A 27,463-nucleotide genomic window follows, 5' to 3' on the forward strand; every position below is an offset into this window, starting at 1 on the left:
GTTTTAATTACCACTAATCACAACTCTTCAAAATGAAATTATCCATTTAACAACATTTGGAGATGTCCGAAGCATGTCTACGTAGCAATTATTTATTCTGCCCAAAGTGCGACATCTAGGACTTGACTCCTCTCTTCTTCAATGAATTCTCTCTCCATTTTTAGTAGTGCGAATCTAGATGTACTTCATTTATTAACAAGAATTCATGAGGGAGAGGAGCCAAATCCCACATCCAAAGTATGTTCTGGCTATGGTTCGGACAGTCAAACATCTAGTTGACTTCCTGGCAAAATATATTTGCAAGCTACTTTAAACAATATTTGATTGATGTCGAGAAGAATGAACCAAGAAAGAAGTGTAACAAATAAAAAGTGATAATAATTTGATTAGTTCCATACGATAAACCGTGTGATGCAGGTTTTGCTAGAAACAATGTCAGGAAATTCTGATGAGTCCACAATTTCCACGGTTATGGATATCGAACCGGCTCGTTTTGCTAATTTTGACCCATCAAGCATCACTACACTGGTTAGAACAAGAAACAGGAGGTTGCTACAAGATCTTGGAGGGTTAGATGCAATAATTAGAGCCCTGGAAACAGATACAGAAAATGGTATTCGTGGCGACAGCAGAGATATTGATGCCCGAAGAAATATCTTCAGCTCCAATTCGAATCAGCTTCAGGAAAGAAATCTTGTCAAGTGCTTCTGTGTTTGTGCAGTGAAAGCAATCAAAGACCCCTTGATCATCATCGTAGTAGTTTTTACGGTCCTTTCTCTTGGTTTTGGCATAAAAAAAGATGGTCTAGAATGGATATGGCCAGAAGGGGCGATCAAACTCCTGGCTATTTTCACAGTTGTGATTGTCTCAGCTGGAACTAATTTCTGGCCTATTACTCAATGCCACGATTCCTCAGGGACCAGCAGCTACACCCCTCAGGTAGATGTTGTGAGAGCCGGTGAATGGACCAAAATCCCAATATCAAGCGTTGTGGTGGGAGATATTGTTTTCCTGAAACCTGGGGATCAAGTTCCAGGTGATGCATTGTTCATAGATGGGAGCTCATTACACCTGGAGAACTTAATCAATGTTAATGGAAGATCAGAGTGCGTGGAAGTTGGACATGAGAACAAGAATCCCTTTTTGTTCTCGGGTAGTATGGTAGTTGATGGCTATGCTAGGATTATTGTTACGGCAGATGGGAAAAACAAAAGAAACCATCAACAAGTGATATGGATGGAGGGAAAGCATGCAGACGAGTTATTGAACCTTACCACTGTAGTTGGTAAGTTAGGTCAAGCAGTTGCCTTCGCAACATTTTTCTTGTTTTTGTGTCGTTTCTTTGCTGGAAATGTTTACCATGATGACAAGAAGGGAAATAAGGCCTTATTAGGTGACGAAAAGGTGGAGATTTGGGATCATTTGCTTGCTTTTGTGGGAATCCTAGCAGCTCCTGCTTTGATTGCTCTGACATCAGGGCTGGAAGGTTTGGTTTTGGCTGTAAAAATCACTCTAGCATATTCCCTGAGGAAGTTGATGCATGCCAAAGTTCTAGTTAGAAAGCCTTCTCTGTGTCATTCAGTTGCTTCAGTTGACACCATCTGTTTAAATAAAACTGGAACATTGACGGCATACTTCGCAGAGGTAACGTGGTTTCTCATTCATTATCCATCATGACTTTGTACAATAATTGATGATAGGGCTAGTTTCGCTTTGCAGCTCTACTTTGTATCTAAAACTTCTATTTTTAGACACTTCTGCTACCTAGTCTCCCTGATTTGTCTTACTCTTACTTAAGTCCTATTGATAATAACTTGAGCAAGTTAACAGAATAGAGAAGATCGTGCAGACAATTTCACTAATGCTAATGTTTTTTGGGTGGAAGTGGTTCCTTTCTGGGGGAGGGGTGCTCAATGTTTCTCATATATTAGTAGCTTGACTTAAAAAGTAGCCATATATAGATTATAGAGATCGTTTTCTGGAATACTTCACAAATCTTAAGAGTAAATATTTTGTCTGTTTTCGTTTGAATCCTTGCAATATTCCAGCAACAATTCAAAGACTAATATAATTTTTTCGTTTTCCAAAACTAGGTGAAAAAGTTCTGGCTGGGTTTAAGTTCCATTGAAGAAGCACCTCACAATCTGATTGCACCAAACGTTCTTGAATTACTGCATCAAGCCATCGGTTTAAACACAATTCAGCCTCGTTCTGCAAATTCTACATTTGCACCTCCAATATGTTCAACTGAAGCGGCGATTTCTGACTGGGCTGTTCGGCATTTCGGTATGGACAAAGAAAATCTGAGGCAAAGCTGCACAATTCTTGTCATTGAACCCTTCAACTCAGCCAACAAAAGGAGTGGAGTCTTGATCAGCAAAAACAATGACAACACGATTCATGTGCACAGAAAAGGGGCAGCTGATGTGATTTTGCCAATGTGTTCTCATTACTATGAGACCACTGGCATTGTGAATGTGATTAATAAAACTACAAGAGCATTATTGGAGCAAATACTCGAAGGAATGACAAAAAATGGCTTTAGATGCATTGCGTTTGCCCACCGGAAGACATCGATAGAAGAGTACTTCAACTTCTCTAAGCAACAATTAACGTTATTAGGCCTTGTTGGGCTTAAAAATCCATTAAGGAATGGGGTTAAAAGAGTTGTAAAAGATTGTCAGCGAGCCGGGATAAACTTAAAATTGCTCACAGGAGACAACATTCTGACAGCAACAGTCGTAGCTTCTCGAAGTGGCATACTTGAGCCTGATAACCAGCCTGGAGAAATAATTGAAGGAGAAGAGTTTCGAAACTACACTTCAGAAGAAAGAATCGAGAAACTGGATACTATTCGTGTTGTGGCAGGAGCTACTCCTTTTGATAAGTTCCTTATGGTTCAATCCTTGAAAAAGAAAGGCAATGTGGTTGCATATCTAGGCCGAGGATTGGGGGATGTTCAAGCATTAAGAGAAGCAGATGTTGGACTGTGTTTTGGAACTCAGGGTGGCACAGAAATCCTCAAGGCATGCTCAAATATTGTAATCCAGAAGAAAGATTTGTCCATTGTTTTTGACATTTTGAGATGGGGAAGGGGATTCTATGTTAGCATCCAAATATATACTCAATTCCTCATCACAGCAACTCTTGTTGATCTGGTGGTGGACTTTGTGATGTCCATTTTTCCTAGTGATCCCCCGGATTTTGATGCTATGGCAGTCATTTCTTCAGGTAAAATACCATATCCAGTTTTTCAACTTCTGTGGGTCAAGCTAATTCTGGGATTCTTTGCTGCTATTTCTCTGATAATTAAACAGCCCTCTGAAGAGCTCATGTCCAAGCCACCGAGGGATCGGGACGAACCATTGATGAATGATGTTATGCAAAGAAGCATAAGTGCACAGGCGATATATCAGATTGCAGTATTGCTGGCCATCCATTTTAAAGGCCAATCAATTCTGAAAGTTAATGTGAATGAGAAGAATACTCTGATCTTCACGACCTATGTTCTGTGCCAAGTTTCCACAGTGGTCAATGCCAGGCTTTTTGAAGAGAAGAAAATTTTTCAGGAGATGCACAACAAGAAATGCTTCTGGGGAATCATAGGCTTCATCGTTCTCCTCCATGGAATGTTGGTAGAAGTTTTGAAGAACCTTGCAGGTACTGCTCGGTTGGATTCTAGGCAATGGGGCATATGTTTCTTGATTGCCGTTGCATCTACTCCAATCAGCGGGCTGCTTAAGTATGCAACTGCCATGAGGATACCATTTCTGACCAATGTCAGAGGAACAAATCCGAAGGCCAAAATCGATTAGTCGTATGGCTGAAGTTTGATTGAAGCTGGTTAGTTGTACAAATGTAGGTTCTGTACATGTGTTTATAAGCTCTAATTGTCTTTTTGATAATTGATAAATCTGCGTCATTCAAAAAATGAGCATAATTCCTCTACTTTGCATCTTCTACTTTCCTTTCTTGGGCTGTACAAATTGTTGCATGTGATCTAGTATACCTCAATGCAAGGAACTTAATGATGAACAAAATTTAGTTGTCATGCCAATTGCTTAGATGAACATAATACGTCAAATTCATAAGAAATTTAACAAAAGAAGCAAACTAAAACAAACAGCACGAAACAGCAGTTTCCTTCAATTATTCAATGGACAACACATAAATCATACTGAAAATTTCAATGGGCTCAAGTGTTGAAACAGAGATGGTTTTATACCCATATTTATGTAATTTAAGATTGGAATGTTGATAAATCCTGCTGCTGATCATATATTAGTCATCTAGCTAGCACAAAAGAAAGCTCAGGGATGAAATGTAGAATATTTCAAGTTGTACCTTTATTTATTTATTTATTTTTTTGGGGCAAATTTTCAAGTTGTGCTACTAATTACTTGAAATTTTGAAAAGGAAACAACTGCCTGAAATGATGCCGTTTGGAAATTCAACTGCCAATTGAAATGACCCAATGATGATCATCCACGAGTCTAGTTTGTAGTCCAAGGCAACCCCTTTGTTTCCGGGCTATTTATGTGCAGGCATGCTTTCCTTTTTGGGTCTGATAATCTTACATAAAAGATATACACAGAGAGTAAGCAAAGAGAGAGCGATCCGGAGTGTGTAAAGAAGAGAGGAAAATTGTGGACAATTTCTTGCCATTTTTTCGCCAATGACAGACACCACCAAAAACATCTCCACAACAATGGAGAATAATACTGCTACCAAATCTAATGAGAATAACAGTACTAAGGATCAGAATCAGAAGAAGAACAGGATTCAAGTGTCCAATACCAAGAGGCCCCTCTTCTTCTACCTTAATCTCGCCAAGGTTTTTTTTTTTTTTTTGTTGCTTTCCCTTTCATTGAGATATTCTTTTCTATGTTGTTTTCACCATTGTGTTCTATTTGCATGCATGAACGCAACACCATGTACCATTTTTTTCTTATCTTGGTTCTCTCAGTTCTTCTATTAATCGGGACAAAGATCTTTGTTTCGTGAATGTATAATGTGAGTTGTTTACCATCATTCCATTGATGTGATCTTGCTTTCTTGGTCCATTTTTTTTCCTTTACTATATATGTCTTGATATTATGAAATCCTTTTTCTGTGTCATGAGTAATCGTTTTCTATGTGATACTTATATGCTTTTCTGAGTCTAAAATTGGTGATCTTCCTTTCGTTTTGAAGGGCATTCGAGTAAAAGAAGAAACATAAGCCCATTCCCTTTCATTTCTCTTCCTCTTGTTACAGATGTTAATTGCTCTGCAATCCCACTAAAGGTGTTTGATAAACTTTTTTAAGCAATCCCACAAAAGATTTTAATCCTTGATGTATGTAGCCATTGTTTTCCGTTTAATCTTATTGGGCAAACGCTCATTTTCCCATTACACTGGATGTGTTAATTAATGAAGAACATTAGCATTGCTTTCGTTGAAAAGAAATTCTACAAATTCATACATTTGTTGATTCAAATTTTTGCAGAGATACCTGAAGCAGCATGATGAGGTTGAGCTTTCTGCATTGGGAATGGGTATGTATTATCTATCTACTTCCCTTTTACTTAAATCGTCAGTTAATTTACATCATCAATCAATAATGCTTTTATTAAGAACATAAACTCAAAAAAAAGGAATCACTACACTACATGGTTTCATTTGGTTTTGGTGTCTCAGATGAAAATTTAATTATCAGGAAACAAATTTCCAGAGTTAGATTAATACTGTATCCTATGCATCATACTAATATTAGACAGGAATAATTGCCAAACCCTGTGTTTATCTGTACATGGCTACTGCAGCAATCCCCACTGTTGTCATAATTGCTGAGATTTTGAAGAGAAACGGATTAGCTACCAACCAAAGTACGTAAGAGGCTCTGTCCCAACTCTGTGCAGTGGATGATGATCTGATCTTTTTAGTCGTATGTAATCTTTGATCTTCTGTGTCTTATCATTGTAAAACAGAGGTTATGATATCTACGGTGGGCAGCAATGCTGAATCAAATGGTCGCTTTGTTAGAAAGGCCAGGGTTAGTATGTCTCTTCATAGCAGACAATAGAGTGAATTTTTTTTGGAAAAAATGTTTTTTTTTTGTTTGCCAATGATGACATATCTCTTTTCATGTGCTGACAGATTGAAATAGTATTGGAGAAGGCCAAGAATGCAGAAACCTAAGACTGCTGTTGACGACAAATTTCTAAAAGAAAAGGATGAAAAAAAAACAAGTCCTTTGCTATTGTAGCGTAGGATATTTAATCTTAGGTTGTAGATTGGTAGGTAGCTTATTTAAGTCCAACTGCTGTTTAATTGCTCAATCTGCATGGAGGGGGAAGTTATTTGTTGGAAGCATATCCCAATTGGATAGACTTAGAATTATGTCCTCAACCCCTCAATCCATTGTTCACATCAAACTTAATCCAGTGGCTTAGTTGTCCTATAATTTTACTTTCTCTACATCAAGTTTCCATTCTGAGATCTCTAGCTATTGATTTAGAAGCTTGAAGCTCAAAAGCCTGGAAATGGAAGTAGAAAAAGAAAATGCTTTGCTGCTATTGCCTTGATGTCTTAAATCATCATGTGCCAGTTTTGACTGATTAATGTGTCTTGATGAAAGTTGAAAAAGGAAATGATATGCACAAGAAATATTACATTATTCCAAGATTTCAAGTATTAGATGCCATATATACTTCAGATACACTTTAATTGATGCCAGAAGACGAAACTACAGCTGAAGACATCAAGAGAGGGACAATTTGGCTAGCGTTAGTGCTAAAACTTTGACCCCATCAGCAATGTGGTCGATGGTTGCAAATTCTTCAGGCTTGTGACTATAGCCTGCAAAGAAATAAAGACGAGAGAGATGATATTGGACAGGATGCAAAGGAATACTGCGGTATCAGCACAGGAAGAAAAGGCCTACCTTTATAACATGGTATAAATATCATGCCCATTGGACTTACTCTGCAAGAGTAACATTTATGTTAACTAAGGCTTACGGCAATCAACAAAAGCGAAGTTTTCAACTTCAGTTTTGGCACAACAGCAAGATATTGAAGTAAAGATGACTAAATGAGTCTATAATTCAGTCAATCTTTTGCATTTGTAACTACGAATCAAATCTAATTTTTGTAACTTTGATGCTTGCTAAGGATTTGCGGTTACCTCGCCATGAACAGTGAATCATGATAGGCTCTACTAATCATCTTCTTGTATGTCAACTTCAGCTCTTGGCTTGCTGATTCTGCTGCCTTAATTATTAACTCATCAGAGAGGGCAGGGGGATCTTGATTCACGATTTTGTATTCCGACAGCTTCACACCGCGCCTCTTAGATATACTTAAAGCAGATTCATAAATTTTATCAATGACAGAATTTCTCCGTTCTTCGTCAATGTCACGTGTATCTGCAAAACCAGTTATTTAAGTAGATAGAGGTATTCATCTTTCATTTTCTTTTCCATTATTTCCTATACATTTATGGGAATCGTGCTAGTCAGCAACAGCATTCAGAAATACTAATATCCAGAAAAAGCAAATAATAGTTTATGGTCTGAAACTGGCTCCCATTACTCTCATCAAGGAGCTTACCTATTTCCAGGTGTGATTTGCTTGGAATGCTGTTAATTGCTCCAGGATGAAGCTCCAGAATACCTTTTGAAACATAAGAAATGTAGTAAGAATTTAAATTGACACGTAGAACAAAGACCTTTTTGGTTTTCTAAGAGGAAGATTTAGTATACATGGGATTTCTATGCGTTGATTGCAGTAAGAAACGGAAGGAGCCAACTGCTCTATTTCAATTAGGCTAAATTTACAAAAAGTTTCTCATGCTTGCTGATGGAAATTCATGGCTGTCAAAACAAGAAATAGCACAGAGGACCTTCCCTCTTGCTGACCAAAAAAATAAAATACAGGCTTACCAACTGTCCCAACAGTATCAATAGAGCCAGACTCCAAGACATGTTTCTCCACAGCAAGTGCCAGCTCTGCAGCAGCCAGTCCTGCATCATTCCTGCTCCAAATAGTTCGTAGAAGGAACCATGAGGAAAATAAAGGAACAAGAGAATGTAATAGCAAACATGCGAAAGAAAAGGGAAAGCATGAATTGCACTAAAACCTTCGACCAGAAAAAGCTTCTCTTGTCGATGCGACATGTAAAATCTCAAAGACAGACAACAATCTTACCATTCACTTCAAGAAATGGCAGTTGGAAATTACTAAGACCAGTAAAGCAAAGTGACACTAACTTAAATTCTTTCTGAGATTGAAAGAGGACAATAAAATGACTACCCTCACAGGTCAAGTCGATGCAATCTAATTCGTAAATCTCATCTCCTGGATGAGCCAAGTTTCACTTCCCATTCACTTCTTGTCCACAATGTTATCCAATAATTTTTGTACAGCTATACTACATAGCACAAGGATGTTTATTTAAGAGAAACATGCCAGGTACCAGAATGGAAAACCCAGGCCACTTTGGGTCAAGTCTATATACCTTTTTGGCATCAGAACAGCTCCTGCATGCCCCCCAGTGCCCTCAAAGTCCACTTTGATACTTGCAGGAGCAGCAATAGCAGTCACAATACCAATAGATGTTGCTAAAATCATCATGAAACAGACAAAGAGATCAGGAAGATATTTCTCCTTCATTCAAGTTAATAGTATGAGAAAGAAGAATATGTGAACCAGGTTACCTTCTTCTTCAAGAATAGGACCTTGCTCTATATGCAATTCTACAAAAGCAGAATAGCTTCCCTTCACCAGAAAGACAGTGGATAACTTCTCCACATTCATGTAACCTGCAGATTTTGCTGCATCAAAGAAGGAAACATTTTGACCATCAACTATCTTTTCAAGCTGTAGTGCAAGTTCCTTGCTTCGTGCCAATAAACGGCTGCAAATTTTAGATATATTAGAAACCCTAAGCTAGGAGCTTCATAACACTTCAAGGTTTGCAAAATCTGTAGCGTTGGAACTGAATTCTGTTCTAACCTTCCTAAACAGCCGATTCCAAATCTTGTAGGCTCTTCTGAAGTAAACATAATCACGTCCAACGACCTTTTAGGTTTAAAGCTAGAGCTGTAAAAGCCAACCAATAAACAGCAAAACTTAGACAAAAGCAGCCAATGGACATTGGATCAGCAGAAAACACAAATAGATTTCCAACAGCCAAAAGCAGTAAAGGTAAAGATGTGACATCTTTTCACAAGAATGCCAGCAAGATACGTGTTCTTAGCATAATATATGTGGCCATATGGTCTTACTACAAACCAACACCCAAATTTTGGCACTCCAAAGCAGTTACATGATCTAAAACTTCCATATACCATGACCACGTTCTGTTATCACAACGTCTATTGCAAACTTCGTAAGGTACTCCCCTGCAACCAACTCAGGTATACTACTTTGCAATCAGCTAACAGTTTTGACCTTATTAAACTCGGTCCTATTCAATAATACATGATCAGCTGAACCAATCCTGGGAAAATCTTGGAACTCATGCAACAAGAATTCTGCATTCAAGCATGAACATTCCATTTAGATAAGTTTCTAGTAAAGCCATTGCTGTTTTTCTGGTTCCTCTGTTCTTTTGTCATTAAAAGAGACAATGAAAGTTCCCCAAAGCAGACATACATACAACAAATCTTTATTATGATATGGCCAATGCTTATAATTCATGTTCCTCAAAAAATTCGCATAAAAGCTAAGACCACGTCAGAAAACTTAAAAATCCAGCATTCTGGGAGATTTCATGATTTAAGCTTTACTTAGGAGATACTATTTTGTGCATTTGCACAGTTTTCTAAATTTTCATAATAGAGGTTGGATCCATTTTTGATTTTTTTGAAATTTTTTTCAGCAGCGGATGGGTGGGACTTAAGAAGAGGGGGGGGGGGGGGCAGAGGGGATTTGAACCCAGGACCTCCAATGCCTAGGACCTCAACCTATAAAGGATGGATCCTTGGCAATGCTTTAATTGAAGAAAAGAATACAAAGGACTTGACATTTCCTTACACATAACTTTTAGCCAACACCTCCCAATAAATCAAAAGCAAGCCAAAGATGTACTGATACAGCCAAGTATAGAGATCTTGAAATTTGGGCCATGTTACAGTTTAAGAACACAAGAGAGCTAACAAGAGTCAGTCAAGCCAATTTAGTCTGCATACCGCTTTAGAACATTGATGGCTTCTATTGCACCCAACACGCCAACCACCCCATCATATTTCCCAGAATATGGTATTGCATCAGTATGAGAACCTGTTGAAACTGGAGCAAGCTCAGGTTCGGAACCAGTCCTACAAAAAATCAAATGACAATTTGGGTAAAGTACATACATAACAAGCAGAAGAGAATGAACAAGGGATTATTACAAAAGCAATTTTCAATCAGGTTAAAATTTTTTTACATTAACATCCAACGTCATTCTGCAAAATTGAGAATTCTTCTTCTTAAATCATCACTTCACCCTATAAATATGAAGTTTGGAGTTGATGATGCTTAAAGTTCAAATTTTGGAACTTAACATCACCAATATAATTTCAATTATACAATTTTTGAAGTGATTTCACCTTTTATTGTTTTAAATATTGTCAGTGCCAACTATTCTTTCTTATGGACCATAATTCACCAAATACTCACAGATAATCTTTTTAAATAGTTCAAAAGTTATTCAATCACTTTTTGAATTTTCAGTACCTTCTCTTAAAAAAAAAAGTTACAAAAAGAGATCAATTGGAAACAAATGTCTCTTTCAACATTACAAATGGTAAAAGGGATTCCAGAAGTTTGCTTTTCGCATCGATAATACCATTTTATCCTACAGCTCAGAATGAGGAAAAAGTGGAAGAAATGTATGGCTGTAGTTGTACAAGGATTTACTTCAACTTTGGATTTGCCTAAAAGGCGTACAAAAGTAAACATCAATGCACAGGAAAGACAATGATGAAAGATGATGACAAAAGAATTGAGACCTGTAATGTCTAACTTATCTAAAAGCATTTCCCACAAAGTGAGATATGTATTGTCTGACTTTTCTATAAACTAATGAAACTAACCCATGCGTTGGCTATGCAATAAAGCAAGATTTTGAAAAGACAAGGTATTAGCTCTACACTTCACAATCATCCAATTGAGTCCTCATGCATAACATTGGTCTATTGACTGAGATGTTCTCCTGTAAATGGGATTACCAGGAGAACAAAGTTGTAACTCACCACCGACCAAAGATGTTCCCAATAGCATCCTCCCTGACAGAAAGACCTGAGGCTTCCATAAGGTTTTTAATATACCTGCATGGCCAAATAACTATGTTATATTCTGGCAGTCAACCACCTTTTCTATGAATGGCAAGAGGCAGACAAGAGAGGTAGACAAGACAATTCTAGAGACTCATTCCGCTATACTCTACAATCTCAGTTTTACCTTACATGAAAGGAGGTCACAGAAAAATATACATCGACAGACAAACAGGTTCGTGAGAGAGTAAGACAAGGCATTGGAAAATACACTTATCAAACAATCAATCATTTAAGAAGCAATAGATGTTCAATTAAGGAGATCACCTCAAGCTGTAGTGTTTAACTGTTAATTGCAATCAAAATGGCCAGATAAGCTTCTGATTTTACCTTCTTGATAATACATCCTTCTCACTGTACAGGATCCTAGTAACCGATGGTGCAGGTGAATCCGAGAAACTTGAAAGCTCATCAATCTAAAAAAAAAAAAACAGAAGTGTATTGTAAATTCTATTTCTCTCAGAAACAACCAAGCACATGTGCACGGCTATGCTTGCATTACGAATCTAACATAGGGAATTCAGGATACTGATGACAATAGGCAATTACCAATTCCTTGGTTTTTGCAAGAAATAGCAGAAAGAATCAAAATTCAAACATTTACAGATGATCCACATAACTCAAGCTAAGAAAAACTCCATCTTTCACTTTTCATATAACATCCATCAGAACCGCTTGATTCCAAATTGAGTGCCACCACTAAAACATCTACTGCACATAGTCAGACATACACGTGAATGCACTAGCACCTAAGATTACAGATACATCGCTTTTGGTTTGCAAAAATGAAGCAAAGCATCTTACATCCTTCAAAATTCAATCTTTATCCTACATAAGCAGTCAAACAAGTATCGCCTTTATCATACATAAAACAGCAGTTCAAAAGAAAAAAAAAAATTCTAGCGTATTACTTACTGTACACTTTCAGAAACAGATTTTGCATAAAAGCTAAATAAGAAAATAAGAATATAACTTTACCCGGATTGAGAATCCTTTGTGGATATCAAAGGGACTCCAGTTTTAGCATAAAAAAAAAAAACAGAATCCAGTCGGATATCATTGATGAACTAAAGTTTACAAAAAACCCACAAGTCAAATACAATCTTTGCAAAACTTAGAACAACTCAGAAGACAAAAAATGATTGAAATTTCGTATCTGGGATTTCTTGTACATACCTGCTTCTGCAGAGTTTCAGCGTCCACTGAGAGTGAAGATAGGGAGTTTAAGAAGTGGGATTCGTGAATTGGGTAGCCAGAGAACTCCTCCATGGTCTTGATTGTAGGGTCATCTTCATTTCTGTGAGCTAAATTTACAGGGCAATTTGAGATGAAATATACTGAAAGAACAAGAAGAGTGTAGATAGAGAATCTCAGAGCCATGATTTTCATGGTATGTTTGTTATCCGTGGATTCCTAGACTGCTGTGTATAGTGTCATCTGGCTTGGACGTATTTATCATGCTTGATACATAGTGGAGTGCTTTTAGGATTGTATTTTAGCGTGCAGTTTGAGCTGCTCTGCAATTAACAACGAAAAAAGGGAACACAAATGTTCAGATTGTGGAGTAACACGTCAGATGCCACATGAACGGCATAGCGTCTTTTCCCCCTTACAAAAAAGAAAAGATAAAATGAGTAGGTGCTTGCTGGGAGAGGGACTCGGGGCACGGATGCAACCGTCCCTGACAATTGTGGTCATTATCAATTGCGCGTAACTTTCTTTGTACATCGTGTAACTTTTTTTTCACAGGATATATTTTTAGAACAGATAGTGATGGGTCCCACACTTGGCGCGGAAATCGAGTTACATGGTGTAATCTCAGCCGCACAAAATTTTGAGGGTAAATCTTGGCCCTTAACCGTACATGGTGTAATTTCAGCCGCACAGTATGACCGTCCCTGCCCCAAATCCCTGGGAGAGCGGACACGGGGCCGACCGAGTGTCAGAAAATCGGGTGAATTTTGTGTAAAATACATAAGATGTAATTTTATATGTATATGATATAATTTATTTTTAACAATATGTAATTATAAAATAAAATTTTATGAGTCCCACGCATAATGCAAAAAGCAATGTATAAGATGCGCTCTCAATCTTATATATATATATTAGTAATCAAATCGTGATAATGAATCTTCAAGAACGATTGCTTTCTGCGATCGTTTCTGTCCTCCTTCCAGATAGAGGGACAAGTAAGGTTAGGTTCTAGTATTTGAACTTGTGTAGTTTCCTTGTGGACCGATTAGAAAACAACACTAACTAGGTGGTAACAAGGCCTTGTTAGCATGTATGGTAAGACTACTGTACAGAGCCATCAATCAATCCCATAAATTAAAAGTCTAGGCCAAAAAATGTCGTTATCTATAAGAGTCATTATTATTATCAAGTTCATTATCCTATGCCCTTTGCAATTAACTATGAATTTTTTTTCTAATGAGTAGTATTCGTTGGACAATCATTACGACATTTAAATCACATCTAATAAACCGTGTGTAAGTGTACATGTTGATAATTATTATTATCTTATCTTGTGTTTATATACTTTTTTCTATTTAACTTTATATTTTTAAAAAAAAATATCAACACGCGAATTCCATCTTAACAACGGTAAATCCACTAACTATTTATTACCAGTTTCATTATTATATTGGGGTTTAACATATACATGATGACTTTGTTGGATGAATTTTGTGACATAGAAGTCTCAAGCAACAACATTCATGATGCAAGTGTAAAGTGTAAACGTAGAAGTGATGAATTACTGTTGGCGAATCCTAAGCAAAATTTGAGATTTGAAAGCCGGCACCGGTCCTGGGTTTCGCGTTCTTAGTCAAGGCGCCGGTCCTGATTTCGATTCCGAAGCTGGGCAGCCTGGGTTATCTTCCTGAGGATTGGTGGGGCCCGCTCTCCTCAGGGTTAGGGGCTAGTTGGGTGTAGGCCCGGATACCGCTAACTGAAAAAAAAAAAAAGCCGGCACCACCTACCCCGCCCAGTGCACTGCTGCTTTACTATTCTTTATATTCCTAGACAGATAAAGTAGGAGTGGCAATAATTCACTACTAATTTGTAAACAACTAACGAAAGTGGGAATAGGAGTTGGCGGCTGAACGGGTGACGGTCGGCATCAGGGACAAGAACTCGCTTTCATCTGTCCAGCAAGGAACAAAAAATTTAAACATGTATAACGGCTGAATAAAATCTCATCAAATACAATTGTATGAAATTTTTGTCCTTGTGGACTTACTCAATTCAGAGCGATAGCGTTAAGGTAAACTCATATTGAATCTTTTTTCTAATAAACATTTCTTGTTGAAAAATCGTTAGAGAGGACCAATTTCTTGCCTTTCCTTCGTTTCAAGCTAGAGTCTACTTTTTTTTTTTTTTTTGTCAACACAAGAGTGTCTGGGTCAATTTTTACGGGGCCCGATTAATCTCCTGCGACCCGGAAGAGGAGGCCCCACTCCACACCGACCACATTAACAGCGGGACTCGAAACTTGGACAAGTCAGGAAGATCGCCATACCCTAAGGAGGAGGAGCGGACCATTCGAGCTACCCCGTAAAGGCGATGACCACTGGACCAAATTTATAGAGTCTACATCCTTTCAAAAATTGTAAAATTATAATTTGACTCCATTTCTATTCCTTGACTAGAGTACTAAAAAAATATAAATAGAAAAGTACTATATCTTAAAGTCAAAATTCCTTTTTTTTTTCTTTTACGCAAATTGCAAACGGTTTATAATAAGGCGGGAAGTCCTTCTTGCTCCGAGAAAGCTTCACCGAGACACTTCCCTCAAGTTCCAATGGATGACTCCCCCAGACACACTTGCCTGAAGCTAGAAATCCCAACCCGAAGCAATGATTCGGAGCCCCGAGAGGCCTCCGAATCCATCTTCGTCAAAGGCACATGGTACCCCGCCCGCTTCGACCTCGCCATCACCGACGGCCGCGACGCCTGGATTTGCAACGGTAATTAGTATGAAAATGATCAATTAGTCCTGCAATATCAAGTTTAATTTATCATTAATTGCAGCGATTTTTTTTTTGTTTTGGTTTTCGTTGAATGATTAAAGCATCGGAGGAGGAGGTGAAAGAGAGGGCGTCTCAGTGGGACCAACCGGTGTCGGAGTACATTGATTTAGCTGAGAAATACTTGGGGCTTCAACAACCCGGCTCCGTTTATGGCTTCTCGGATGCTGGTAGCGGGTTCAAAAGGGTCCGTTTTTATTCGTTTAGTTAAAATTACTATCTGAGATTTACAAGTCTATTAACTTATATAAGGCCCTTTGCTCAATGATGTGAAATTGTTTGTGAAAATTGAGAGTTTTGTACTTGAAACTTAAACTTGGGGAGGACTTTAATTGGGGTTTTTTTTTAATGCATTTTAACTGAAAGTTGAAATTTTTATCATTGCAAAAAAAAAAAAGTGAAATCCCTTGTTAGATGATAATTAGTTGAAAATTCAGGGAAATTGTATGTATGGGATTAAAAGCTGGAATTTTTGTCCTGTTAGAATAACTTGCATAATCTGAAAAATGATACTCTAATGGTTTTTAATGAGAAAGACTAAAAATCTTTGGCTACTGCTGTCCTTTCTATTGTGTAGTATATAAATTTCTGCTAGTATTGAATTTTCGATGTTTATTTGTGTTTGTGATGTACTATGTAGTTAACATGGACATTTGAGAAGGAAGGGACGAAGCTGGAGTGGCGATGGAAGTGTCAACCATCACCAAATAGTCAGAAAACCACAGCAGATAGCTTGGATTTTCTGATGGATGCAAATATACGGCTGAGTGTAAGATTCTTGTTATAGCCTAGTTGTCTTAACCAAGCTTACGACTTCTTGCTTTGTGGATAAAGCTGTGCGAAGGGTACCCCTTTGTAATTTTTTTCTGTTCCACTAACTATATGGTTCATGATCTTTTTGTAATAGGAGGAAGTTGTCAGGAAAACTGACTTATTTGAAAGGATAAAATTGGAAGCTGAAAAATGTTTAGCTCAAAGTGAGAAACTCAGTCTTGAGAAGGCAGAATTTGAAAATGAAATCTACGCAAAGGTTTGTTTCTAATCTAACCACCTTCGCTTTGCCCTTCCAGTTTTAAATTGGTGCTTAGTGCATGGATACTTGTGTGGTTATTCTTTTGCCTGTCATATCTGATAAGTTGCACCACACACGTTCCCCTTCATTCATTCTTGCCTTGAGAGTAACAATTATGAACAGATGACCTTCCTGCTGCCTTGCGTTCAGTATGGTAATAATTTTTTTTTTCCCTTTAGGAAGTTTATGCAAAGCAAATACTTGAGAAATAGTCAGAGAATGCTTATTTTAAGAAGGTAAAATCTGAAATGGTTTAAGAATAAACAAACAACGGTAGTAATCGAAACTCTTTCTACATGTCCATTAACCAAAAGAGAATACTTATTCTAGATGCCATGTTCCCAGATGGCATTTGAATAGATACAGTTCACTTGTTTCCGTTGTCTATAGCAAACACAATCTGTGGGAGTCTGTATATTCTTCCACAAAAGCCATCCTTTTCATGTGACTGAGCAAAAATGAGGCCTGAAGCGATCCTGACCTCCTATAAATAGCTCATCCCAATTGTGTTAGGCTTTATTGGCAGTTACAAAGGAATGCAACATAGTTTGATTTCTTTCATTTTGCTGATTATGATTTGTGTATGATTACAAAAAGAAAAAAGCGCATGCATTTCTGTGTGATATGATCAGATGTTCCTAAAAAATGTTGGTGATGCTATAGCCTCTTTCTGTGTCACAGTTTCTGGGAGTTCTGAACTCAAAGAAAGGGAAACTCAGAGAGCTTCGTGATCGGCTCTCAAAACAGAAGATGGCTGAACCAGAAGAAGAGGAGGAACAATCGACTGACAAAACTGAGAGTTTTGATGAAAGAAGTGATGAAGACAAATCAGAGGAAGAGGCTGGGACTTCTAAGGATGCTCCCGCCAGTAAATCAGTCGCTGCTCCAGCCAGCAGGTCTCTTGGTAGAAAGAGGAAGTAGATGTGTATGTGACAAAATTCAGCATCCACCGCAAGTCTCCCTTTTCCCCCCTTCTCTTTTACGTGAGATATGTTTATCAGGAGACTGAAGCTCCTGTTGTAAATATTTGTGATCCTTTCACTGGGTTAGTGTGCTCGAGGCATTTTTCAAGATTCAGTTGGTAAACCTCACAGTTATGACTTCATAACCAATTTTTCTACGTTAGTCTCTCATTGAATTGCGTTTGATCTTTACTATGCTATCAGCTGGAAAAAATCATTGCAAATTAGAGGATTTCCCGTCAAATATTGGATGTTGTAATCTTTCTTGCCGAGTAATTACTGAGAACATGTTTTTGAACAGTCTAATAGGCCTCAATTCATGGAAACTGAAAATTTTACGGACTACGCTTATTTGGAAATTAGGTAAATTTGATCAATAGAATCATTGATTTTTCAAGATTCACTAGTTATGATCCATGAGGATTATAAAATCAATTGCACATAAGAATGACTTCATCTAGAGTCTGATCATTGAACATTTTAGAGCTTTCTAAAATATCTTCTTATATTAGTCTAACAACTCGTGCATGATTAAAATAAACATTTTTTGAACATTAAGAAATAAAAACAGTATCTGTGAGAATATAAATTTATAACAAATGTTTGGTATAATTCGCCACAATTTAATATATTAAACACCAAGTAATTTCCAATAGCAGTCAAAAAGTATTACTTAATAAATTTTTTTCGAGATATATTAAACTACGTGTTTTACAATTTATTCATATTTACACGGTAGACCAGTTGATGCACGTGGTTGCTCGGGTTTGGTAATAAGATGTGTTTTCCGAACTGCTCGGGTTTGGTAATAAGATGTGTTTTCCGAACTATAAATTATGAATGTAATGAGTTTAGGAAAAATCGTTCAAAATATTTATCACGTTTCATCGAAATTAATTTTTTCATCTTTTACTCTTAAAATAGTAATTTTATGTTTTAACAAAATTTTGTCCAAATTAAATTTTGTCCTTCACTTTTTGAAATATCCGATCGCTATCCCTAACTCCGCTGCAGTTTGTTTGGATTGCTTCATATTTCCCCAATTTTATTTGCTTACATCATCTTTACAATTTCCAATACACCTTTTTATCTCACATACATCACATCACAAAAAGTGCTACAGTAAAAATATCCCAAATAATCCCAAATAACTTACAATCCAAACAGACTCAAAAAGATAGGATTAGGATTAGGATTAGGATTAGGATTAGGATTAGTATTTAGCCCGTTTAAAAGATAGGATAGCCTTTTCCGCAAGAGCGCGTCTCCGAAAAGAAGGCAAAAACGCAGTCGTTTTACGTAGGGTCGGATCTAAGTTCGACCCAAACAACTCAGCTCAGCCGCCCAAATGACGTTTTCTGTATCCTCCCAATTCTATACATCTCCATAATCCCTCTATAGTCTCACAATCAAGCTGTAAGATTTTGTGCTCCATCTTCCCAGTCCTTCCACCAACTGTTTGAAGTCCTGAAATTTTGTTGTAGCGATAAAAGGAAAACGAAGCTGGTACTTTCTTCATTTACAGGTAACGTGATTATGTTGGAGTTGCGGATTAATGGATTTACTGATAAGCCCGCAATCATTGTTTTAGTTCAGCTGATTGTTGTTCTTGTTTGAGAAATTACAATCTAACTACAAAGTTTTCTATTCGTTTCTGAATGTTATTGATGGTATATTGATGTTCGTGAATGTTATTGGTGGTATATTTTGCAGTTTATTGGAGAGTCTTGGGACATTTATAGGATAAAATTATGCTTTCGGGATTAAAATTCATCCCTCGAGACAAGATAGAAGTAAAGGTAAAGTTTTGTGATAGACATGTGATTGGGTTAGCTTGTATAAATGTTTATTCTTTTAGTTGAAAATGATAATAATGTATATTTTTGCAATTTTTCTGCAATATTGTTATTCAGGGATTGGACGAGGATACGGATGGTTGTAGGAAAGAGAGAAAGAAGTCTAGAACTAGGAAAGAGATAGATAGGCGTAAAAAGAAGAAGGGTTCCCATTATAGTAGTAGTTCAGACGATGAAGATTTTGGAAGGATAAAGTCAGGGTTTGAAAAGAAAAAGAAATGGTACGCCTCAGATGACGGCTTGTCTTCTTACTCAGACAGGAGTGGCAGTGAAAGTGAGTCTGATCACAATGAAAAGAAAGGTAGGAGTGGGAAAAGGAAAGAGAAGAGAAGACGGAAGGATAGATTAGAAGATGAAGGAGTAGGCAGTACAATAAAGAAGAAGAAAAGTCGGAGAAAAGATTCTGATGATGATGATGATTACTCTTCGAATGATTATGGAAATGAAGATTCTGATAATGAGAGCCACCGTAAGAAAGGAAAGAGAAGATGGAAAAAGGATAAAAGAGGAGAGCTTGAGGATGATGGTATGCTTTTCTCTGCTATTCAAAATTTAATTTAATGACATATTAAACCCTACAGATTTTGCATGTTATTACTCTCAAATAAGCAATAAATAATCCGACTTAGGGTCAAACTTAACTTCTGCGCTGCCCTATCAACTAGCGTAACACCTAGCTGGGTACTGATTGTATCTCTTGATTAGATGTTGACTTTCTTTTCTGTTGCTGTTTATTGTATCCATAATTAAGTTGTGAACTTCAGTTAAAGTTTTCATTTTATACTATATCTTAGGTTTGTTACTATAACAGGCTGTAGTTTTTCAGATTTAAGGTTATCTCCTGGTAAAATAGACAATTTTCAGGTGGTCTAGATATTATTAGCCCATAAATTTGATGAAATTATTTGACTCCTCCAAACTGTCTATTCTTTTGCTTGATTGGTCAGATGATGGTGGAGGATCTGAATCCCAGAATTTGAGAGACATTTCAAGGAAAGAAATGGGTTTAGACTGGATGCTGCGACCGAAGGATACCATGGAAAAGACTCCAGGTACAGCTTTGGACAATCAACAGGAGGTTCAGGTTGAAGCTGAAGAGGTAAGCTTTCAATGTATTTAATACTTTTTTATGTAAAACCTGCAAAGACACAAATTTAATGTTTGTTCATTACCATTGAACATTCTGTAGTGGCAACTTTTTAGTTTAAGTAGGTAAAAGTTCTGGTGATGGAGAAACCTTGGGATCAACAGTTGTGAAAGCAACTTTTATGTTCTTTGGTTCCAAAAAATAGCTGCCACAGACTTTTTGGCTTTGATTGTTTGCCCCAGTTCCCTTTTTGACTGTCAAGCAAAGAGGAAAATGATTGGGGACTGCTTTTTGGTAATTGGAGTTTGAGGAACTTTGTGGTTAATGGAAAATAGATAGAACTAACATTTAGGATCTATAAAACATGAAATGGAGAGGAGAGTAGAGACACTTGGAGAGGCTTTAATGGCTTTCTTGGAGTAATTGGATTAAGGACATGGTTCTTTTTCTAGTACATTCTCTGGACTATTAGCTTAGTAGCAATGATAACATTTTAATCCTGGGTACCTTGAAGGAGAAAATCTGAAGCATTGCCATATGGCTTTTGTTGAGTTGAGTTGTACTGTCAGTTAATTTGTAATATGATTGGTTTGACTGATATGCGATTACATGTGTTTTTCTTATGAACGTTGAGATTCTTTTTCTTGCCTGTTGTAGATTGTTCTTTGGGCTGATTTTCTCTGTAGATGCACATGCCCTCATCATGCATTTTCAGATACAGTTTGGTTATTCTAGATTGCATGCTATCTTTGTTGGTTCAGATTAAGAAGGAGAATCCCAGGGAGCTGAATCCATACTTGAAGGATAATGGTAGTGGGTATCCAGAAGATTCAGATGCTAATGCTCGTCGGAACCAACTTTTTTCCTCTTCACTTGTGGGTGATGGAGGTGCAAGCTGGAGGTTGAAAGCATTGAAACGAGCACAGGAGCAAGCAGCCCGTGAAGGACGGAAGCTTCAGGAGGTATGTGGAGGTTTCTTATGAGAAGATTCTTCTTTCAAGTTAGTAGTGCATAATGAACTAACTTTGCACAGGTAGTTGAAGATCGGTGGGGCTCTCTTGGAGAGCTGGCAGTTTCTGCGGCATCTCATAGAGTAGCACCAAATCATGCTCATCTTCATGCGATAAAAAGTAGGAGGAGAGGGCTAAAGGATGAAGGACAGACAGACACAGATGGAGACAAGGGAATATTTACTGAGAAAGTATGCTTTCTCCAGATTGTATTGTTCCTGAAGGGTGTTGGCTTAATGAAGCAATATTTTCCAATATTAAAAGAAATAAGTATATTTTTGGTAATTTTTCAAAATTTTCCATTATTTTCCTGGTTAAATTCTTTTTAATGGTTTTCTTCCTTTTCTTGATAAGTTTTAGAATCCTAACAGTAACTTTTTGCAGGATGGATCTTCCCGACATACAAAAATGAGAGTACCGAAAGTTCAGGATTCTTTATCCTGGGGAAAGCGTAAGATGCCTGCTCAGGATATCAACCTCTCTGCTGCAGTGAATAGCTTAAATAAGTTTTCCAATGATGGAAGCTTTATGTGTGACTTTATGCAAAAGAACAATGATAGTTTAAATGATCCTGTCAGTTCATCAAATACAAAAAATGACAGACTAGTGGAATCCAATTTGGTTGAAAGACATGGTGAAGATGGTCCAACTGTGAAGCCAGCATTGACGGCAAATCAGTTGGCTGCTAAAGTCATGCAGCTTCGCATGAAAGGGAAGCACGAAGAGGCTCAAAAGCTCTTGGTAGGGAACCATTTCAGTTTTAGTTTTTATCTGGTTTTATATACAAAATTACATATATTATGGCATGTGTATAAGCTTATCTTTCTCTCATTTTAATCTCCATAAAGTGATCTTCCACCGCATATGAGGAATCCAATTTTAGATTTTCCCTGCACCAAATGAGTTTGATCATTTTCAGTTTGTAGAAATGTATGTGCAATCACATTAAGAGCATGGAGCTTAGCATGTATAATATTATGATCCATGTTTAGAATTTTCAGTTGACACTGGCCTAGTAGATGCCAACAGGAAGGAATGATTATTCTTTCTTTCTTTTTACAATCAAAATTTGTTAGGGTAGAAAAATCAGTACAACTAGAGCAATTTAATTAGTTAGCCTTAGCTATTTTTGGGTAGGAATTCTTTCTTTCCTTTGACATTTTTGGTTGACGGAAATCTTCTGGTACTGCTTTCCGTGGTTATTTCATCACATAGATGCCACATTTCAGTTGGAGCGTTGACCAGCCCCCCCCCCCCCCCCCCACACACACACACACCAACCACACAAAAAAAAAAAAAAAATCCAACTTCTTTAGTCCTGGCTCTCTACTGTTTTTTTTCCCTGTTAGTTACTCCATATATGTTTTTAGTCTTTTTAACATCAGTATTACTTACCAAAAGGTTCCATTGGAATATTAGAGAGGAAGACATGAATGTTGTGTTGCATCTTGTTTTAGAAACTCAAGGGGATTGTGTAGTGTTCCCACTGATCATAAGTGGAAGATCTGAATGTCGGGTTGCCTTTGTTTGTAGAAATTCAAGGAAACTATCACATTAGCTTAGAATTTAAATTACATTTTAGAACCTAAGTTGCCCATGATTAACAAATTTTTCTCTTACCTGTTCAGGAGGAGGCAGAAAGCACAAAGGTGAAGCCAGATGCTGAGGAGGAGTCTCACAGACCACGGATTGATGGGAGCACAAGCAGGTAGACTTGAACCACCATCTGATATCACTTTATTTTAGTTGTAGTTCATTGCAGAATTCTCAAACTCTTTGAGTTTTATCAACAATCTTTTATCAGATATATCATGCATGACGTATCTGCTCGACAAAAGATGAAAGAGGAGGATGCTGACTTGCATCTGGCTCAAAAGATAATGCGAAACCAACAGTATAAGGTATCTGGTCAGGCAGATGATGAGTATGATTATGAAGATGGTCCAAGGAAAAAGACTCGGCATAAAGGAAGGGGTACAGACCAAAAATCAAATGAGATAAGTCAGGCAACTAGGATTGCAAATCGCCTCTTGACACAGAAAGAGAGGTGTCAATTTTGTTTCGAGAATCCAGCAAGACCAAAGCATCTTGTTGTTGCCATTGCAAATTTCACGTACCTATCATTACCCCACCGGCAGCCTGTTGTACCTGGTCATTGCTGCATTGTAACTATGCAGGTGAAATTACACAAACGCTCTCTCTCTCTCTCTTCATATTCACATTTGATACCTAGATGGGAGCAGGGTTTCCCCCTTACATACAAAATGTTAATAATCTCTCTCTCTCTCTCTCTCTCTCTCTCTCTCCATATTCACATTTTATACCTAGACCTGAGCAGGGTTTCTCCACTGTAATTCTAGAGCTTGAGTGTCTATGACGAAGTGGCCTTCCTCCTTTCTAGTCTGTTTGTAGGATAAGCTGCATGTCCCTCATTCTTTAGATATATCTCAGCATTCTGATTCACAAACTTAGACTGGTAGGAATTGCTTTCTCCTTTCTTTTAGTGATATTCTGTATACAAGTTTGACTCTTACCTAAAGTGGTTGGGTTTGCATTTTTGGTTAAAAGCGAACTAAGAGAACGTGGATGGATACGCATTACTGATGTATCATGATGTGTTTTAGCTACTTGTAGTGTCCTAGTGAAGGTTGAGCATTTGCATCCTTAAAAACAGAGTGGGGCTGAGTGTATTTTCTTATCTGTGTTGTGGTTAATCCATAGGGCGGCAAAAGGTAATATACATCAGATTAACATTTCATTAGATGTTGAAGATGTAAAATCTTGGAAAACTAGATTACCGTTTCTGCTTACTATGGTGAACTTTTATGAAGGACATTTAAGTTTTACGCACTAACATTGTTGATAAAGAAATGAAAAAAAGTTGACTTACCTGCTGAATTGTTCTTGGAATTATTTTCATCATCTCACTAGTGGTAACAATGGTTTTTGACCTGTGCAGCATGAGTCTTCAACAAGAACTGTGGACAACAATGTATGGGACGAAATCCGGAATTTCAAGAAGTGCCTGATAATGATGTTTGCTAAGCAGGATAAGGAGGTTGTATTCCTTGAAACAGTGATGGGCTTGGCACAGCAACGCCGTCATTGTTTGCTGGAGTGCATTCCTCTGCCCCAAGAAGTTGCAAAACAGGCACCTTTGTATTTCAAGAAGGTTAGTTTTCTGCATTTTCTTCTGTTTTTGCATCACTTGGATGGTTAATCTTAAAGATGATCTGAACTCTGGAGGTTTTCTTTCCTTTTTTTTTTTAAATTCTTTTTCAATTTTGACCGGTCAGTACTTGTTGAATAGAGAAAAATAGGAATTGGAGTTCATGGGCTCCTTTTTGACCAAAATTGTGTGGTTTTTGGTTTGGTATGATAAAATGTTTGCCATGAGGAGATTGCTGCGTAGGTACAGGCACAGAGGGTCGTGCACACTTTTCATTTTGAAAATTGACAGTGTTAGTAGTTATGAAGTTTTATAATAGCCTTTCCAACTTTATCTGAATCAAGTGTGAAAGTAGTCTTTTTGAGTGTTTGACGAATCTGATGATTGATCAAGACGTGTGAAGCAAAGGTAAAATTGATTGATTTGCATGCAGAGCAATGATCATTATAAATTGCTGGGTCATTGCATCAGAAAATTACCTTAAAACTAATTTTTCATAATATCTGGTATATGAGTTCTATCCAACTTTGGTAGTTACGATCTAGCTAGAAAGGAGAAATATCTGTATACTTGTATCTATATTACTGAAAACTGAAGAGAGTAAACTCCTACTGTTTGTTGTTTATAGATCATTCAGTCGATGATGAATCAGATCTTTTGATTGATTATTTTGGTTAATATGTTGATGGCTTGAAAGCAAAAAACTGCTAGAGTCTCATGCTTGGATACTTTGGCTACCTGTAATCACAGGCAATTGATGAGGCAGAGGAGGAGTGGAGTCAACATAATGCTAAGAAGCTGATTGATACCAGTCAGAAGGGCCTCCGTGCTTCAATTCCAAAGAACTTCCCGTACTTTCATGTTGAATTTGGCCTGGACAAGGGATTCGTTCACGTGATTGATGATGAAAAGCAGTTTAAGAGCAACTTTGGCTTTAATGTAATAAGAGGTATGCTGCGCTTGCCTGCTGAAGACATGCATCGTCGACAGAAGCACGAATCGTTGGAGATGCAAAAACAAGCTGTAGCTGGTTTTGCTCGAGATTGGGAACCATTTGACTGGACGAAACAATTTGATTAGCAATATTGAGCACAAATGTTCTACAGGATGCTGGCTAGATATACTGTAATGGCTTTGTTTTGTATTATAGAGCTTTCAGGAGAACTGGTGAAAGTTGGCATCCCTGCATTCCAGGTGCAACTATTGACTATTGTAAACCTGAACGTCAAGAAGCAAATGCTTTGAGATATATTGGTCGGGGCATGTTGGGATGTTCAATCTTCTTTTGAGTGCTTGGGTTGTTTTGTAAATGCAAGGTCATTTTGGTTAAGCAGAGCATGTCATAAGCTGTGTCAATAATTGGAGAACAGTTGCGAACTGAAAAATTGCTAATAGATCATATTTTCGAGTTGTGGGCTGATGAGGGAAAATTGCTGGACTTTTTAAGACACCATTGCTAGAGCTTTTAAAGGTTAGAGTGGGCAAAATAATTGTTTACCCATTCCCCCATCCTGCGATCTGCATCCACTTACAGTTGATCTTGATAAATTAGGCATGCCATCTCTGGCTGTTTTTTGTTTTCTGAAAAACAAATTTGTCTATATATTTTTTATGGGTAAGAAAAAAAAAAAAAATTTTTGGTATTGTTACAGGTAAAAGTCTGGACGATGGGAACATATTTGTATTGTGATAAGCCCTTCTTTTTATAATTTCAAAAACAAATCCAAAAGTTTTATGTAAAGATAAAAAAAGTTGCTCCACAGTAAAGCCTGCAAAAGCTACGCATTCATACCATCAGCTACATACATTGCAATGAATCTTTCATACAATACAATGTGTGCAAGCAATAAATTTTTCGTGCCTGCATCCGCTACATATTTTTTGATAGATCATTTTGGTGTAAAACTGACTTATCACATCACATGCAATTCCTTCATTTCCTCCCTCTCCCGATAGCAGAACAAGCCAAGCCAAAATTACAACCTGCCATTCTAATATTCTATAACCTGAGCCAATAAAAATCGCAGATGTTAAAATATTCTCAGTCCCACTAAGAAGAAAGCAAGAAAAATACTGATGAATATTCAAAATACCACTAACAAAAAAGCAAAAGAAAATACTGATAAAAGTGCAGAGTGAAAAAAAAAAAGTATTCAAACCCCAAGCTTTGCAAGCCCTCAGAAATTCACTAAAATACTTCTCTTTTATACAACACAGACTTGTTTAATGAGAGATCATGACCCCATACATCTCTTTATACAAAGAAACGCGGTTGATGAAACAAAAGGGATAAAAACTAAAAAGATAATCAATCAGATAGAAGATGATCTCAAAATCCCATCTTCACAACCGCGGTTTCTCTGTATAAAAAAATGGAATGAGTCATTCCTGCTACGTAGCTGCCATGAACAGACAGCAGAGAAAGATAGAAGGCTGCTAGGGTTTTAGGCACCCTTTTGGACTGCGCCCAAATATGTGTGGTAGTTTTTATAGGGGACAGAACAGAACAAAGTCGGCGAGAGAAAGCAGAGGTCAAAGTGACCAAATCTAGTAGTATACTAGGGCTAGGGGGGATATTCGAGAATCGAGCTCATTTGGGCTGCTGTCTGGGCTGAGGAATTAAGACCCTAAAAAAGTTCAACTTTGGTTTGTGCTTAAAGTAGATAGAGTTGGTTTACGAGGCTCTCTCATTGTACAATTTTTGGCTTTTTGGCGATAACCAACAAAAAAAAGTTATTTTTAAAAAAAAAAATTTCAAACATCTTTTTTTTTTGATAATAATTTTTTCAAACATCTTTTTATCTTATATATTAGATCACAAAAAATATCATAATGTACATGCATTGAAATGTTGGGTCGACGATTAGGTTGAAAAATTAGGACCTTAACAATGCACCGTTATTGAAATTTTGGATCGACGACTAAATTAAAAATTAAGATCTTAACAATACAACGTTGTTGAAATTTTGAGTCGA

At 37.3% G+C, this 27,463-nt stretch overlaps 5 protein-coding genes across 5 annotated transcripts; 4 read left to right on the top strand and 1 right to left on the bottom strand.

Moving 5' to 3' along the window:
- The first annotated feature begins 411 nt into the window (after positions 1-411).
- On the top strand, positions 412-3,815 carry LOC113765048 (calcium-transporting ATPase 12, plasma membrane-type-like). The gene is made up of 2 exons (XM_027309099.1): positions 412-1,644; positions 2,094-3,815. The coding sequence occupies exons 1-2, from the start codon at positions 412-414 to the stop codon at positions 3,813-3,815; spliced, it is 2,955 nt and encodes a 984-aa protein (XP_027164900.1).
- Positions 3,816-4,675: 860 nt separating this feature from the next.
- Positions 4,676-6,179, top strand: LOC113765049 (uncharacterized protein At2g34160-like). Its single transcript, XM_027309100.1, has 5 exons — positions 4,676-4,834; positions 5,488-5,536; positions 5,804-5,866; positions 5,969-6,033; positions 6,138-6,179. The coding sequence occupies exons 1-5, from the start codon at positions 4,676-4,678 to the stop codon at positions 6,177-6,179; spliced, it is 378 nt and encodes a 125-aa protein (XP_027164901.1).
- Positions 6,180-6,561: 382 nt separating this feature from the next.
- LOC113764782 (ureidoglycolate hydrolase) lies at positions 6,562-12,851 on the bottom strand. The gene is made up of 12 exons (XM_027308779.1): positions 12,478-12,851; positions 11,632-11,717; positions 11,221-11,295; positions 10,174-10,302; positions 8,996-9,082; positions 8,698-8,897; positions 8,499-8,601; positions 7,924-8,015; positions 7,592-7,654; positions 7,167-7,407; positions 6,925-6,965; positions 6,562-6,839 (listed from the first exon to the last, which is right to left on the bottom strand). Exons 1-12 carry the CDS (start codon positions 12,688-12,690, stop codon positions 6,742-6,744), a joined length of 1,428 nt encoding a protein of 475 aa, XP_027164580.1. The 5' UTR covers positions 12,691-12,851; the 3' UTR covers positions 6,562-6,741.
- A 2,227-nt stretch (positions 12,852-15,078) lies between these two features.
- On the top strand, positions 15,079-17,558 carry LOC113765772 (DNA repair protein XRCC4-like). Its single transcript, XM_027310021.1, has 5 exons — positions 15,079-15,272; positions 15,377-15,519; positions 15,973-16,101; positions 16,240-16,362; positions 17,086-17,558. Exons 1-5 carry the CDS (start codon positions 15,107-15,109, stop codon positions 17,323-17,325), a joined length of 801 nt encoding a protein of 266 aa, XP_027165822.1. The 5' UTR covers positions 15,079-15,106; the 3' UTR covers positions 17,326-17,558.
- Positions 17,559-18,724: 1,166 nt separating this feature from the next.
- Positions 18,725-25,818, top strand: LOC113767029 (CWF19-like protein 2). The gene is made up of 11 exons (XM_027311202.1): positions 18,725-18,891; positions 19,080-19,165; positions 19,280-19,748; positions 20,170-20,321; positions 21,071-21,271; positions 21,343-21,510; positions 21,704-22,060; positions 22,948-23,027; positions 23,124-23,496; positions 24,279-24,491; positions 25,239-25,818. The coding sequence occupies exons 2-11, from the start codon at positions 19,118-19,120 to the stop codon at positions 25,566-25,568; spliced, it is 2,391 nt and encodes a 796-aa protein (XP_027167003.1). The 5' UTR covers positions 18,725-18,891; positions 19,080-19,117; the 3' UTR covers positions 25,569-25,818.
- The last annotated feature ends 1,645 nt before the right edge of the window (positions 25,819-27,463 follow it).

This window comes from Coffea eugenioides, chromosome 3 (genome assembly GCF_003713205.1).
Source record: "Coffea eugenioides isolate CCC68of chromosome 3, Ceug_1.0, whole genome shotgun sequence".
Classification (NCBI taxonomy): Eukaryota; Viridiplantae; Streptophyta; class Magnoliopsida; order Gentianales; family Rubiaceae; genus Coffea; species Coffea eugenioides.

Bases quoted from the DNA above. Each gene is read 5' to 3' on its own strand.
- LOC113765048 (XM_027309099.1), top strand. From the start codon at position 412: ATGCAGGTTTTGCTAGAAACAATGTCAGGAAATTCTGATGAGTCCACA. The intron at 1,645-2,093 runs GTAACGTGGTTT...TTCCAAAACTAG, and splicing joins TGACGGCATACTTCGCAGAG to GTGAAAAAGTTCTGGCTGGG.
- LOC113765049 (XM_027309100.1), top strand. From the start codon at position 4,676: ATGACAGACACCACCAAAAACATCTCCACAACAATGGAGAATAATACT. The intron at 5,537-5,803 runs GTATGTATTATC...TGGCTACTGCAG, and splicing joins GCTTTCTGCATTGGGAATGG to CAATCCCCACTGTTGTCATA. The intron at 6,034-6,137 runs GTTAGTATGTCT...ATGTGCTGACAG, and splicing joins GCTTTGTTAGAAAGGCCAGG to ATTGAAATAGTATTGGAGAA.
- LOC113764782 (XM_027308779.1), bottom strand. From the start codon at position 12,690: ATGAAAATCATGGCTCTGAGATTCTCTATCTACACTCTTCTTGTTCTT. The intron at 11,296-11,631 runs GTAAAATCAGAA...TTGGCCATGCAG, and splicing joins AAGGATGTATTATCAAGAAG to GTATATTAAAAACCTTATGG. The intron at 6,966-7,166 runs GTAACCGCAAAT...TTACTCTTGCAG, and splicing joins GATTCACTGTTCATGGCGAG to AGTAAGTCCAATGGGCATGA.
- LOC113765772 (XM_027310021.1), top strand. From the start codon at position 15,107: ATGGATGACTCCCCCAGACACACTTGCCTGAAGCTAGAAATCCCAACC. The intron at 15,273-15,376 runs GTAATTAGTATG...GAATGATTAAAG, and splicing joins CGACGCCTGGATTTGCAACG to CATCGGAGGAGGAGGTGAAA. The intron at 16,102-16,239 runs GTAAGATTCTTG...TTTTTGTAATAG, and splicing joins ATGCAAATATACGGCTGAGT to GAGGAAGTTGTCAGGAAAAC.
- LOC113767029 (XM_027311202.1), top strand. From the start codon at position 19,118: ATGCTTTCGGGATTAAAATTCATCCCTCGAGACAAGATAGAAGTAAAG. The intron at 23,497-24,278 runs GTGAAATTACAC...TGACCTGTGCAG, and splicing joins GCTGCATTGTAACTATGCAG to CATGAGTCTTCAACAAGAAC. The intron at 24,492-25,238 runs GTTAGTTTTCTG...CTGTAATCACAG, and splicing joins CACCTTTGTATTTCAAGAAG to GCAATTGATGAGGCAGAGGA.